At 47.3% G+C, this 13,604-nt stretch overlaps 1 protein-coding gene, 1 long non-coding RNA gene and 1 pseudogene across 2 annotated transcripts; 2 read left to right on the top strand and 1 right to left on the bottom strand.

The window, feature by feature from the left end:
• Positions 1-2,214: 2,214 nt before the first annotated feature.
• Positions 2,215-4,434, top strand: LOC136474712 (uncharacterized). Its single transcript, XR_010763001.1, has 3 exons — positions 2,215-2,668; positions 2,772-2,921; positions 3,835-4,434. It is a non-coding gene; the product is annotated as an uncharacterized lncRNA (long non-coding RNA).
• Positions 4,435-4,694: 260 nt separating this feature from the next.
• Positions 4,695-6,398, bottom strand: LOC136474711 (uncharacterized; annotated as a pseudogene).
• A 912-nt stretch (positions 6,399-7,310) lies between these two features.
• On the top strand, positions 7,311-9,029 carry LOC136478032 (probable peroxygenase 5). The gene is made up of 6 exons (XM_066476350.1): positions 7,311-7,655; positions 7,771-7,917; positions 8,135-8,220; positions 8,323-8,417; positions 8,531-8,656; positions 8,785-9,029. Exons 1-6 carry the CDS (start codon positions 7,574-7,576, stop codon positions 8,921-8,923), a joined length of 675 nt encoding a protein of 224 aa, XP_066332447.1. The 5' UTR covers positions 7,311-7,573; the 3' UTR covers positions 8,924-9,029.
• The last annotated feature ends 4,575 nt before the right edge of the window (positions 9,030-13,604 follow it).

Genomic DNA, 13,604 nt, shown 5'->3' on the forward strand with positions numbered 1-13,604 from the left:
GGCGCACGTGCGAAAGGCAGCGGCCTCGATCCCGTACTGACGCAGCGCCACCAGAGCAGAGAGAGAGAGGTAGGCGCCGGTCATGGCACCCATGTGCTAGGCAGTGTGCAAGCAGCGGCGCAACAGCAGCAGCGGCTGGCGGAGCAGAGCCGAGCAACAGAGCGAACGCAGGCGGCCCCAGTGGCACCAACAGCAGCGCGCAGCGTGACAGTGAGGAGGGACAACTGCACACCATTGCTATCAGCCACAGCGGCCAGCCGAGTGTGGCCAGACACGCGCGCGCGTGCGGCCGGCGTGCCGACGACGGCTCAAGAGCACGGTGACCGCGCCTATGCGAGGAACCCAACCAAGAACGTGCCATGCACGCATTTTAAAGCGTCCAATTCACTCAATCAGTTGACCAAACATCTAAACCAGCGTTGCTATACCTAAGAGGGCATATGAGGCTACTAAAACAAGCCATGATATTCCCCAACTGCTTAACCCAATCTCACGCAATAAATTGTCAAACCTAGCGGTGTCTATCTGTCAGCAAACTTCGAAATTTTTCTAAGTTTTGCGTTGAACTCTATTTCAAATTACATTTCTAAGCTATTGGAAATCTTAGCTAGTAATATCATTTTTCAACCGCGAGTATTTCATTGTCATCTACAAAGTTTGCACTTCAAACCTTATTTAAGTATCACATACATGTTCTATAGCATTTTTGCTTAATAAAAAATGGTTTTAAACCCTAAGTGATATAACATGACTATTGAATTAACTTTTGTTTTACACTTCCGTTGTTCGTTTTAAGTTGTGAAAATTTATCTATACTCTTTATTACATGCATTAACACATAAACATGATGTTCATGTAGTGTTTTAGTAAACGATTTACGGTGTAACACCGAGGGTGTTACAACATATAACTTATACACATGACTTCAACATATATATATACCTTCAACGTGACAAAGTTAAAGCACATAACTTATATATATAACTTACTACATGACAAAGTTATACGCATAACTTTAATGTATAATATTTTATGGAACAAACTTATTAACATAATTTCATAGAAAGCTACAAAAATTATACAGAAAACTTTTATGTATAACTTGTTTGTATAACATAAATATATGAATAATGTAGATGCAAAGTTAGACGTATAACTTATATTCAAGAACTTACATGTACAAATTAATACCATAACATATTAGTAGAAATATGAAAACTATGTACAAAAATAATTATGTAGTATAACTTATAAATATATATAACAAAAAAAAAAGAAAAAAATGGTAGAAAAAACAAAAAGGAAGAAAAAAGAAACGTTTGTGCAGATGTAGCCATGCCACCGAATGAATCCGACCTGCAAAAAGTTATTTAATACAACTTGTGTGCATAAATTGTAGGTTATATATTATATGTCATAATTTAATACACAAAAATTGCTACTGGAAAAAATTCTTCGAAACATATGAAAGTGAGGTCTAGTTTTGTTCATCTCGTCACATAGAACATAGCGGTGCAGACGAAATTAAAAACAGATGCATCGTTCCGAAGTTATAGCATTTTAAAATAAATGTTTTACTTTTCAAAAGAATGACGTCAGCAGCCAGCAGCCAGTCCCTGGCTGCGAGGCGCGTCGCTGAACAGAAATCGGGTGAACACTCGCTCAAATGGATTTGGGCCTATGGAGCTTGGACCAGATCGCTGCCTACGGCCCTGCCTAGTAGCAGTCGTGGGCTGGGCCTTTCCCATGTGTATTTTCTCGTGGGCTGTGGCCTGTAAGAGTTAGAGAACGGGTTGGCTGGCCTCTTCTCGTGCGGGAACCGAAATCGGCACGGGCTCCGTGTGCCGATGCAATTCGGCCTTCTTTGCCGTGCTTAGTTTCGATTTCTCCGTAATTTGAGGTCAAACGGCTCCGCGAGAAACAGCTTCATCACCATTCACCAGACACCAGTGAAACACCAGAAAATTGAAGCTGTTTTTTACTGACGCACATACCTGGGCGATTGTACGCGGTTGGTGTAATAGGAATTCTTTAGATATACGATTTCCTGCACTAAAAACGGGCTAATGGATAAGGCCACGTCGCCCGTTAATCCGATAGCCGTTGGATCGAGTGCTCGTATCATCTGGTCCGTCCGATACAGATTGGTTCGGGTCTCGCACCCGATTAAACATCGGCCGATCCATCGCGAACCTTCGCGAGCCGAACAATTTCTCTGCCCGCTCCCTCGCCCTTGTCTGCACATCGCAAGCTGCACCTCGCCGACGGCCGCATCCGGCACCGGAGAGCTGTCTGCTCTTGAGCGACGGGGCGACCGAAGCTCGTGGTGGAGGCGAGGCTGCTCGCCATCGTCCTCCAACCTCATCCCCCGGGCGTTGCGCCGCGGCCGCCCCTGCTCCAACCCGCGGCTCGATGACGGCTTGGCCTGGCTGCGTCGCCGGAGATCCAAGGAGAGGGCCCAGGCGGAGCCCGACCCAGCCACGACGTAGCGTAGCCCGTGCCTGCACCCACGCGGAAAGGGCCGGGGCCCGAGCACGAGGGCATCTGCAGCGTCCATGCCCCTAGCTGCTCCCGTGTCCTCCCCATTGCCGCCGGCCATCGAACTCAATGCCGGCGTTGACGCTTCCATCGATGATGCAATCAATGTGTTCGATAAAATGGGCACAAGGTATATATTGTTTTCTTTCATTTTTTTTATCCTTTTATTTTTTGGTTCCTGATTGTCTTTAGTTCCACAGTACCATTCGCTGAATCCTGTGAAAATTTTGCAGGTCACATTGTGAAGATGGACTGGCAGGATATAATTGCCTATTGATGGAGTATGAAATGTTAGTAGCATTCCTTTTGTACGTCTAACCGGTGGAGGAAGGCTCTTGCATCAAAATAATTGTCATGTAAAGGAGCAGGATGCTCAGTTACAAGTAAGCTCATATTTTACAACACGTGAACTTGCAATTTTCACATGCCAAGGTGACATAAGTATCAGTAGCATTGTTATAAGTTTTCTGTAATTGAATACCTTTGGAAGCACTTGAAGATGAATAAATAACGAGTTGATATTTGTCATAATATGTTCTGTTTAGTGTTTCATTTGAAAATTGCTCTGACCTTGTACCCAAGTAAACAATGTTAGTGGTTATCTCCCTGGTCGGATTATGTTTTAGTATCTATTTTTAGACTTATAAAATAAATACTTGCACTAGCACTTTATTTCTGCTGACACATCATCTTGAATTATACAACCCCACTACTGAAGAGGCTGAATGTTTGTTGTCATCCTACAAGTATAAAAATAAGATTGGGGGTTATACAATTGTGCAAAAGAGCATCACTCATTAATACAAGAACCAGAAAGCCTCTGCTTGCAAGTCTTGAGAGTTTGAGTCCTCTAACTTGTTCCTCTTTTAACTGACTGGATGCTTATGTGTAAAAGACTACCTGATTATAGCGCCCAGCGAAGCTAGACAACTTTATGCAAATAACCTAGCCAACTTTATAGAAAAGCAACTCGAATATCAGAAAGTAGTAACTGTAAGTAATTTCCCTTGTTTAATCAGCAGAACATAGACTGACACAGAGGTTTTAACATATAATTGTCAAATTATTTTGATATGGACCAGCACCCTTCATAGAAAAACATATTGTACATGCATGGCAGGAACATTGTCTGTGCTACCAGTTCCAACCTCTAACTGCAGCATATCAGTGAAATAAGCATTTCTTCTGTGCCAAATGCCTTTGGCCTAACCCTGTTCTAAACATTGCTTCTAGAGTGTTGTGTTAGAAATGTAGTTCAAAGAACGATAGAACTGACCCTGCGCTGGCTTCTCTCAGGCATACACCAAGATGATAGCAGAGAGAAGAAAGGTAGCAAGTGGAGCTGAAGATACCTACGGGATGGAGAAAATCCAGTGAGGATCTCCGGCATCGCTGCTTGTAGAGTGCAGAACTATATCTAGATTTTTTCCCCATCTAATTTCAACGTAGGCCTAGCAGCCAGCATGAACACAGAAGCTGCTTCTCAAACTCTCAACCAAATCAAAGATGCAAAGAAGGTCGCTTTGACGCATTGGCAGCAGCACGGTACCAAACCCCTTCCCCAACTTCCCTATGCCTTCTATGTTTTAGCTAAAGAAGGTGCTGGTGAAGGAGCATAAGCTTGTTGCAATGAGAGAGCTCACCATGGAACCACGAGCGATTAGTCCCTATACTTTGGTTTCATTTTTGCAAGCAAAAGGGGGCGATACAAACCTGACAAACGGCTTTGCAAGCATCCAATGCACAAGGATAATGCATGTCAAGAAAAGCCACATGCAAGCTTGATATCTCTAGGTGAAGTTATTACTGTCAAATGTTATTCAGGTTGAGTCCCAAATATTTTTCCCACCAAGAGGATCAGTAACATTGTTGCATTGTTTAACCTGCTGATAGCTTGCTAATTCCACTTAACAAACTATCTTGAACTATTATGATTAATATAACCACCCTTTGAAGCTTTACAAGTTTCTCTGTTTAACTAAGTGTTAGTTCAAAGAAAAGAGCACTAGAAAACCTATTGAAGTACAAATAGTATTAGGGATGCCATATTATTAATTTTCTCATGTGCTGCTGGACCCCGACTTTGCAGATCTTATTCAACCAAAAGAGATGCATAGCGTCACCCAGCAGGTGAAATTGCCATTCTCTTGTTAGTATGTTCTGAAATGAAATGATGCCAATATGATATGTGGTTCAGATGACACTAGACTCAGTCAGTAGTTTATCTCAACAGAATCACCGATTTATGTTTGGGAGATCACATAATGTGGTTCATGATTTTAGCATTTCACAGCCAAAATGCCACTGGATCCTGACAGATGGTCCCAATTCTTGCTTCATGAGGCAGGCTGTAGCAACGAACCTTGGAGTATTTAAGCTTCAGGTCTCCTTTGGTGTCATAACTGAGGGAGAAGGTCTTCAAACGATACATAAAGCGATCGCCTTGGGGCCCGCCTCCCATAAAACCCAACGGATCAGCCCCCGTCGGCACCCACCTCCTGAGCTCCTGATCAAGCTCCTGATCAGTCATTCTGTTATCAATGGAGACACTCCACAAGGCAGAATTTGCCCGGGCACATGTGCACAAGGGTGGCACTTACACGCTGCCCCTCAGCTGCTGGGTTCTTGTTGTACACCTTCTCCTTGGCGCACTTGAAATCAGAGGAAGTAGGGTGCAATACTTTGCCAGTGTCGAGGCCAGTCGCGGTGCTGGCCATGGTGCCGCAGTAGAGGTACCCAAGGGTCTCCGGGTCTTTGGAGAGACCGACAAAGCCCTCCAGGGAGGGGTCATAGTGTCCACGGATGGTGAAGGGGAACACCCAATCACCATATCTTTTCCGCACACTCCGCGGTGTCGAAGATGAAGGTGACACCCCTCTTGGTACTGAATTGGATGCATCCATCGGGTTGCACGCTGTAGGAGACATCCCCAATCCAGAACGGATGAGGAGTGAGTTTTTACCACACCCACGGTTGTCCACTACGTTACGGCTTCCGAAGGATTTCAAATATGCCAATCAGCCTGTTCGCTGGTTGAGCTGATAAGTTCGGCTAGTACTGGTTTATGGCTGAAATCAACCAGCGAACAGGCTGAATATCCAGAGCGAATAGCCTATCATCACTGACGGGGATGTAGATTGGAGCAGCCGGAGTGTTTGGTTGAGGTTCAAAGGTGATGGTCCGATCCTGGACGTCGACAGTTGGGACGCCCATGAAGGAATCATCACCATTTTCGCCTGGATGCGTCACCATGATCTTGGGGCCAAAGGCTGACGTGAATAACCCGGGAAACCCACGCGGAGCTGAGACGCGCATGAAAACTGGCGGCAAGGGCGGCTTAGCGCCTTTGACTGGGCCGGACGATAAGGGCTGCTCAGAGTATTCTTCTTTCGACTCCGACTCGGATCGGCGTTTGCCTGAGCGGCGCGACAAGCTCACCTTGCGGATGGAGTATCCAGAGTTCCAGTCATCAAACACAAGGTAAAGGTGCTGCTTTCGATCCTGAGACGTACGCTGCTCCGGCATCCTCGGACTCGTAGATCTAGTTCCTGCGATTCGAATTCGAAGAAGAATCAATCGATCGTCAAATAGAAATCAATCAGGCCCAATCGTCCTACTGCAACTCAACCCAACCCAACAAGTACCCAAATCTTAATCGAGGGCGACAGCAATTCGAATTCGAAAAAGAATCGATTGCCAAATAGAAATCAATCAGGGAATCGCAGGAACGCACCTATACAAGTCGAAGATGGTGTGGCGGTTGAGGTCGAGGCTGAGGCGGAGGAGGGGGAGGAGGCGAAGGCGAAGGGAAAGAGAGGAAGGGAACCTAGGAAGCGTCCTCGGCTACGGCGGCGGCGGCGGCGCGGTTGGTTTACGGGCAATAACGATGGGCCCGGGCCCGGCTGGAGGAAGCCTCTGGAGTCTGGGCCAGATCTCTGCCTACGGCCCTACCAAGTAGGGGGTCGTGGGCTGGGCGCCTGGCGGCCTGGAGGACTTCCCCATGTATTTTTTTTCTCGTGGGCTGTGGCCTGTAGGAGTTTGAACGGGCTGGTCGGCCTCTTCTCGTGCGAGAACCGAAATCGGCACGGGCTCCGTGTGCTGATGCAATTCGGCCCTCTTTGCAGTGCTTTTGACCGGCTTCAGTTTCCATTTCTACGTAACCTTGAGGTGATGCCGTGTCAACTCCGCGAGAAACAACTTCATCACCAGTGAAACACCAGAAAATTAAAGCTGTTTTTCAGTTATATACGCACATACCTGGGCGATTGTACGCGGCTGGTGTAATACGCGATACAGAGGTGAGTTTTCTTGCTGCATATCCAGGCCGCACGCGAACAGTGCCCGCTTGCACACGAAATGTTTGCGGCATCCGCTTAGCATTTGCTGAGACGCAAGAAACGGTCACCAAACCGTGGAAAGCAGCGGCACACGAATGAGAACTGGATCGACAAGCCCATCTCGGCAACGGTCATGGCCGCCCGTGTCGCCGGAACAAGCCACCTCCTGGGCCCCTGCTGTTCCTCGGCAACAGCTGGTGTTGCTTCTCTTTCCCAGGAGTGGTTGGTTGATCTTCTCAACCAACTCTAGCTACCAGGTACGGCACCCAATATCTGTGCAAATCCGATCCGTGGTAGATGGTTTCCGCCAGGCATGTTTACACGGAAGAAACTAATTTTGCCAACCCACCCATGCATTGGCATATGCCAGCCAATCCAGCAATGAGATGCTAGTAATAAGTGACAGGGATATCTTGCATTCTTGCATGTTGCTACGAGGATACGATACGATATGATACGACACTCACACTCATGTTTAATAAAGGCCAAATAAAACTTATCCAGCTAACCTTATTTGGCCGGTGCGGAAGCCCGTCCTTAAAAATAACTGAGGCGCGCAGCTTGAACGTAACGCACACCTCCTGGCTCCTACACCTCAACACACCTCCGAGGAGAACGCGGCATCAGGAGACGCCGAGACGGGGAGGGGCAAACCAGCGGTCAGCGCGCGAGACAACGCTGAGCCGGAGGCCGGTGGCATGGACGTCCGACGACAACGGCCGTCGTCGTGCTCGTGGGCGGCCGCCGCGCCTCTCCTGCTGCTCCTGGCGGTGTCCTTCGGTACGTATGCGCTACGGCCGGGAGGCATGTTATGCGTTAGCTTCGTTTGTTTGATGGATTCGCGCAAACGTTTGCTCATCGTTGTTGCGTTTGTTTGTGTATTCCGATCGAGAAGGGGGTCATCACCCCGCGGCGGCTGCGGCGGACGGAGCCGTCGGCGCCCCAGCCCCAGGCGCCGCCGGCATGACGGAGCTGCAGAAGCACGTGGCGTTCTTCGACCGCGACCACGACGGCATCATCACCTTCGACGAGACATACCAAGGTGAGCGCGCGCCCGCCCGGCGATCCCGCGTGACGGCGTGAGGCTAGCTACGTGCAGTGCCTGCCGCATTCCGCTCGTTTGTCGTTTGCGCCACGCCGTTCGTTGCGATCGAAAACCTGCTAATTTTGGGAAACCAATCAGGCTGTGTTTGTTTTGGTGTGTGCTGACTACTGACGCGCGTGTTTGGATGGTGGTGGTGTGACTGGCATGCATGCAGGTCTGCGGGACGTCGGAGTTGGCGAAGTCACGGCCAAAGCCAGCGCCGCTCTCATCAACGGCGCCCTCGGCCCCAAGACCAGACCTGTACCGTACCTCGCTCACGCACGCCTCATTGAAACACACTACGTTGATTGCCAGTTTATTGCTAGAGAGAGATGTTGACTCTATTCAAATGCGTTCATGCAGGACAATGCCAACTCCTCGCGCATGGATATCTACATAGAGAACATCCAAAAGGGTAAACATGGAAGCGACACGGGCGCCTACGACGCTCAAGGAAGGCACGTGCATATGCCCTCGATCGACTGGTTACAATGCAAATAGTAGTTGGTCATTGCAGTGTGCAATTTAGTTGAATTTCTAACATTTCTAGAATGATGACTTTTATTTACAGGTTTGTTCCCGCGAAGTTCGATGAGATATTCTCCAAGCACGCCAAGACCGTACCAAATGCCCTGACAAAAGACGAGCTCGACGAGATGCTCAAGGACAACCAAGAGAAGAATGACTTCGCAGGATGGTAATAAATCCTAGCCTGATTTTTTATTATTCAAAAACTGGGATATGCATTAATGCATGCAGTCCCCCTGGGTTGGCATTGACACCGTCTCTGATAATTCTTGGCCTTGCGCCTTGCACAAATCACAGGTTGGCAGCCAAGTCAGAGTGGGAGATGCTGTACAAGGTCGCCAAGGACAAGGACGGGCGCCTGCCCAAGGACACCGTGAGGGCCGTGTACGATGGAACCCTCTTTTACCAGCTGACGGCGCAGGGGAAGAAGGCCTGATTCATTTATGTTTCTGTAATACAAGCAACATTTTTCATTTTTGAATGGTTGCCTCTGTAAGAATGAAAGCGATGGGGTCAATGGCAGGAAACGGTTTTTTTTTTAACCCGTCGGTTCTACCGAGTGCCATGTATTAATAATTAGGTTCTGTCAATCTAAAAAAAAGTTCTGTCAATGAAAGGCATCGTTTTTTTTATCCCGTCGGTTCTACCAAGTGGCATGTAGCCATGTACTCCCTCTATCCCCCGTATAAATCAATTTCTAGATTCCGTTTAAGTCAAAGTATCTTAAGTTTGAAAAAAAAGCTAAAGTTCACTCGTGTGATTTGAACATTTCCCTCACTCGAATTTTTCTACCCAATCCAAGGACACCCTGTGTGGTCTGCTTCTAAAATCCGGCGACCTTGGAAGGGCCTCGGGGGAGGCAGGGCAGTCAGGCGGTGGGGACGGCGACAGGACAACGTTTGGGTTCTGATGGCGGTGGAGACGGCCGGGCTAGGTCTGGACGGGGGTGCCCATGGCCATGGCGGTGGCGAGAGGGGGGGGGCAGAGGAAGGAGGAGGACGCCGTGGGCGCGGTAGGGTCTCGTGAGAGCTCCATGGCCGCGGAGCTCTGACGAGACCCTACCGCGCCGCGGCGGGGGCAGTGAGCTCTGGGCGGCGGTGACGTGTCGGGAGGAGGAAGATGAACAGTGATTCACTGGGAGGGAGAAAATCAAGTGATCCGTCACTCGGGTGACATATAGACAGATCTTAAGTTTGACTAACTGGGTGTTTGGTTTCACATACTAAATTTTAGTCCATGTCACATCGGACGTTCGGATGTTAATTAGGATGACTAAACATGAGTTAATTATAAAACTAATTACACAGATGGAGACTAATTTACGAGACGAATTTATTAAGCCTAATTAACCCATCATCAGCACATGTTTACTGTAGCACCACATTGTCACATCATAGACTAATTAGGCTTAAAAATTCGTCTCGCAAATTAGTCGTAATCTGTGTAATTAGTTATTTTTTAGTCTACATTTAATACTCCATGCATGTGTCCAAACATCCGATAGGACAGGGACTAAAATTCGGTCTAAGGAAACAAACAGGTTTGTCGGGTTCATAAACCCGGGGTCCCACGAGGACCGGCTTCTAAGCCCGGGCTCGGCCCAGGAAAACAACATATAGTTCATGGGTTGGCCCAAAAATCTAAAACACAGCGGGCCGGAAGGGTAGTCCGGTCGCCGACTGGAAGGTCTACCCTTAAGAACAAGTGCCCGTTCATCAACTTCTTCGACCCACCTCTCCGACCAGAGCACTCGCTTCAGGCACCAGCCGTCTCCAAGCAGTCTCTCCAATCAGAAGGGCTGCCCCAAAACACTGCTTCTGACTCCGACCCCGCGACCAGGGCTCGTGGGAACCCTGCTCACCGCTCCTCTCCGACCGGCGCACTGAGAGCCGACTGGAGCCATCCGACCAGAGGCACCCCGTTCTGAAGGAACCAGAAGACGTGCGGAGAAAGGCAAGACATGGCTCACAAGTCAAAACCACTGTACCAGGGACCATACCCTACACAAAACAGTGCTCTGCAGCCACCCTGACACAAAGTATTGTAGGGGCCGCTAGAAACTCCCATATGGTAAAGCCCCCCGCGTGTCTCTGGACATCGATCGCAGTATGGGCTCCAGGATTTGCCATACCGGATGAACATAGCGCGGCTCCTCACATGCCACTAGGCATCAAGAAGTATTTTGCAGGTACCGGTGTCATCCTTTCTGAAGAAGATAGCTCGACCTCCTGTGCACATCTGACATCCTACAGCGACATCGACAGTATTGGGGGACGTCAACCATTATCCAGTTTTCATCATCGTGGGCAGCAAGGCTTAGAAACATCCGTACTCTCACCCTCTCACCTGTAAAGCCATCCCCTTCATCTATAAAAGGGGTGCGCTTCCTCCAACAAGGGGAGATGGACTTCTTCAAGCTCAGACTCACTAGATCGACATCAACACTCCCAACCGCAGGACCACCAAGTTCCGACCGCAACCCTTCCTGTCGGAGCCAACCGAACCTCTTGTACAGCTCCTTCTTTTTCCTTCTCGTTTGTAACCCCACTATAGATTTCGAACACCTGGGCTCAGGAATAAAGTCACCGACCGACCCCGACTGGACGTAGGGCACGTTGCCTGAACCAGTATAAATCCAGTGTCATTGAGTGCTAGGCCACCTCCGATCACAACGTGCAGCAAAACTACAAATATTTAGTAGTTGGTCACTTTCTGCACCGACAAGGCCCTAACTTTATACTCCCTCTGTCCCAAAAGAAATAATGTTTTAGAATTTTTAGACATATTAGTGGAGGAGAGAAATGTCCCTACCCTTAGTATATCACACATGATTCCCTTAAAAAAAGGATGTCGCGTGGTGTACTTCCTAACTAAGACGCGCTGCATGCAAGCATGCATTGATCGAAGGCAGGCAACAAACAGTAGTGCGTCTCAATTGGTAATTTGATGCCGGATCTGTGGGTCAGAATATCATTTTTTCTAAAACAAATTTTAAATAACAGAACATCATTTTTTCTGGGATGGAGTAAATAGGAAATAGTAACAACATTTATGACACAAAAATAAGCACATTATGAAAAATTTATTCTAGGCCTACATCCGATGATACAAATTTAATGTCATAAATCTTGACAGGTTTTTCTAGAAATTCAGTCAAAGTTTAAAAAATCTGACTTAAGAAAATTCTAGAAATCTATTTCAGATATATATATAGAGAGAGAGCAGCCTGCCTCCTGCCCAGCTCCGTGCTCCCTCCATTCTTCCGTCCTCATCCTCCGTAAGAAAGGGGGCGACGCGCCACTGCCTCCACGAATCCACAACAAAAATTCCTTGGATCGCGACAGTTTGCGAGAACTTGGCGTTCCATCCAAAATTTCTGGCGAAAGGCAGCCGCAGGCAGGATCAACGCCTGCTTTCGCCAACCACTTGCCACCGCCTCCACCGGTCGCACGACGACGACGGAACGACGAACGCGAGGCCACGATCGTTTCGGTTTCGTGCACTGTACCCACGCAGCCGCTTGCCCGATCGGTGCTCTATCATCGTGTGGAAAGGGATTTTTAAGAAATCGGAATCCACACGTTCGTATGATCGCTTATTAAAGGCTCGTTCGTTTAGCCCTCGTTCCGTGTGGATTCATTCCCGATGATCAAAAATAGCAGAATCATTCCAGTCATCCATTCCGTGAGAAACGAACAGGCCCTAAAGATTAATAAAGAAAGCACCGGCCATCTTGAAATGAAAACCAAACTATATATAAACCAGATGCGTACGACAGACAGGGTAGCGTCGACCGAACGAACTCGTTCGGGGCCGCCGGAGCGGGAGGCAACGGCACGGCACCCTCATGTTGTTCAGGAGTGCGGGCTGGGACTTTTAGTATTCAAAGTTACCGTGCGCCTCCGTTCTAGACGAAAGCTAACCGAGGAGAGAGTGGAGCAAGACGACAGCCGCTGTTGAGTCTTGACAGAGTGGCATGAATGAATTGTTTTTAATTTGTTTCTTCATTTATTTTTATTTGAGAGAATGCATGTTGCAGTTGGGGTGCACCAGGAGGATTGCGAAATGTATGTACCACTACACTACTACAACACTACTCCATTGAACCTAATTCCCATCAAGTCTTTTCTCAAATACATCAAATTCAAGTCTTGACATCTTCACCTCGTAGCTTCATTCTTCCATGTCTATATCACTGTTTAAGTGAACATCATTCAACGTGACATTTTTTAGATAATAAAAGAATCCAGCTTCAGCGAAACACCGATCCTTGACTATTATAAACACGACTTTAATTGAACCAAAAAATATTCAATATTATATGTTGACTAATACGAAACATAAAAGACAATCCACGGCCACGAAGAAATACATTAGTTCTTGACTATAGAAATCAGCCCACTTTAGAGTAGTCTCAATCCACAATTTATATGGGTAGTTAATTTCTACGGGAGGAGAAACACTATGAATAGAAACTATAGTTCCATTCCTTAGGTTTTTCTTGTGAGCTACAATCGAATCATGGTCAATCATTTTATTCCATCTCTCCGGGCATCTCTATCTCTCTCCGCTTAGCCTTCCACATATGGGATTGTTGTAGAATATTGGATAGATGGATCGTGATCGGTGATAAGTGGGTGGTCAGGCGAGGAGGTGAGGAAATAAGATGGACCACTTGGGTCAACATCCCCGACCTGAGAAATCGGTCCCATCCGGCCATTGTGAGGTGAACCTCTTTCTTTCTATTGCAACCAACTATAATCTAGATAAAACTACTACTTTTTAACTTCATCTCGGCTCCTAAAAACCCATGAAAGTTAAAGTCATTTGGAGCCTTGTCAAACAAAACTGTCTTTGCCAATAACATTTGGATTTTTTTTTTTGAAACCTGCGGCCAACTGTTAGTACTAGTTAGTTAGGCATGCATACAATGATTTTGTTAATCTTAAATGTGGCTGGGTTAGGCTTCATCTTAAATAAAGGATAAATTTAGACATGCATAATGCTAATGAATTATTATTATTGCTACATCCTTCATTTGCTCCCGTAACTATTGTCTGCCCCGTTTGGTAAGTATTGCAGACGCACGGTTAGGGTAAACGTCTGCTTTTTTCGCA

The sequence above is a fragment of the Miscanthus floridulus genome, chromosome 8, assembly GCF_019320115.1.
Source record: "Miscanthus floridulus cultivar M001 chromosome 8, ASM1932011v1, whole genome shotgun sequence".
Lineage (NCBI taxonomy): Eukaryota > Viridiplantae > Streptophyta > Magnoliopsida > Poales > Poaceae > Miscanthus > Miscanthus floridulus.

Bases quoted from the DNA above. Each gene is read 5' to 3' on its own strand.
- LOC136478032 (XM_066476350.1), top strand. From the start codon at position 7,574: ATGGACGTCCGACGACAACGGCCGTCGTCGTGCTCGTGGGCGGCCGCC. The intron at 7,656-7,770 runs GTACGTATGCGC...CCGATCGAGAAG, and splicing joins GCTCCTGGCGGTGTCCTTCG to GGGGTCATCACCCCGCGGCG. The intron at 8,418-8,530 runs GCACGTGCATAT...TTTTATTTACAG, and splicing joins GCCTACGACGCTCAAGGAAG to GTTTGTTCCCGCGAAGTTCG.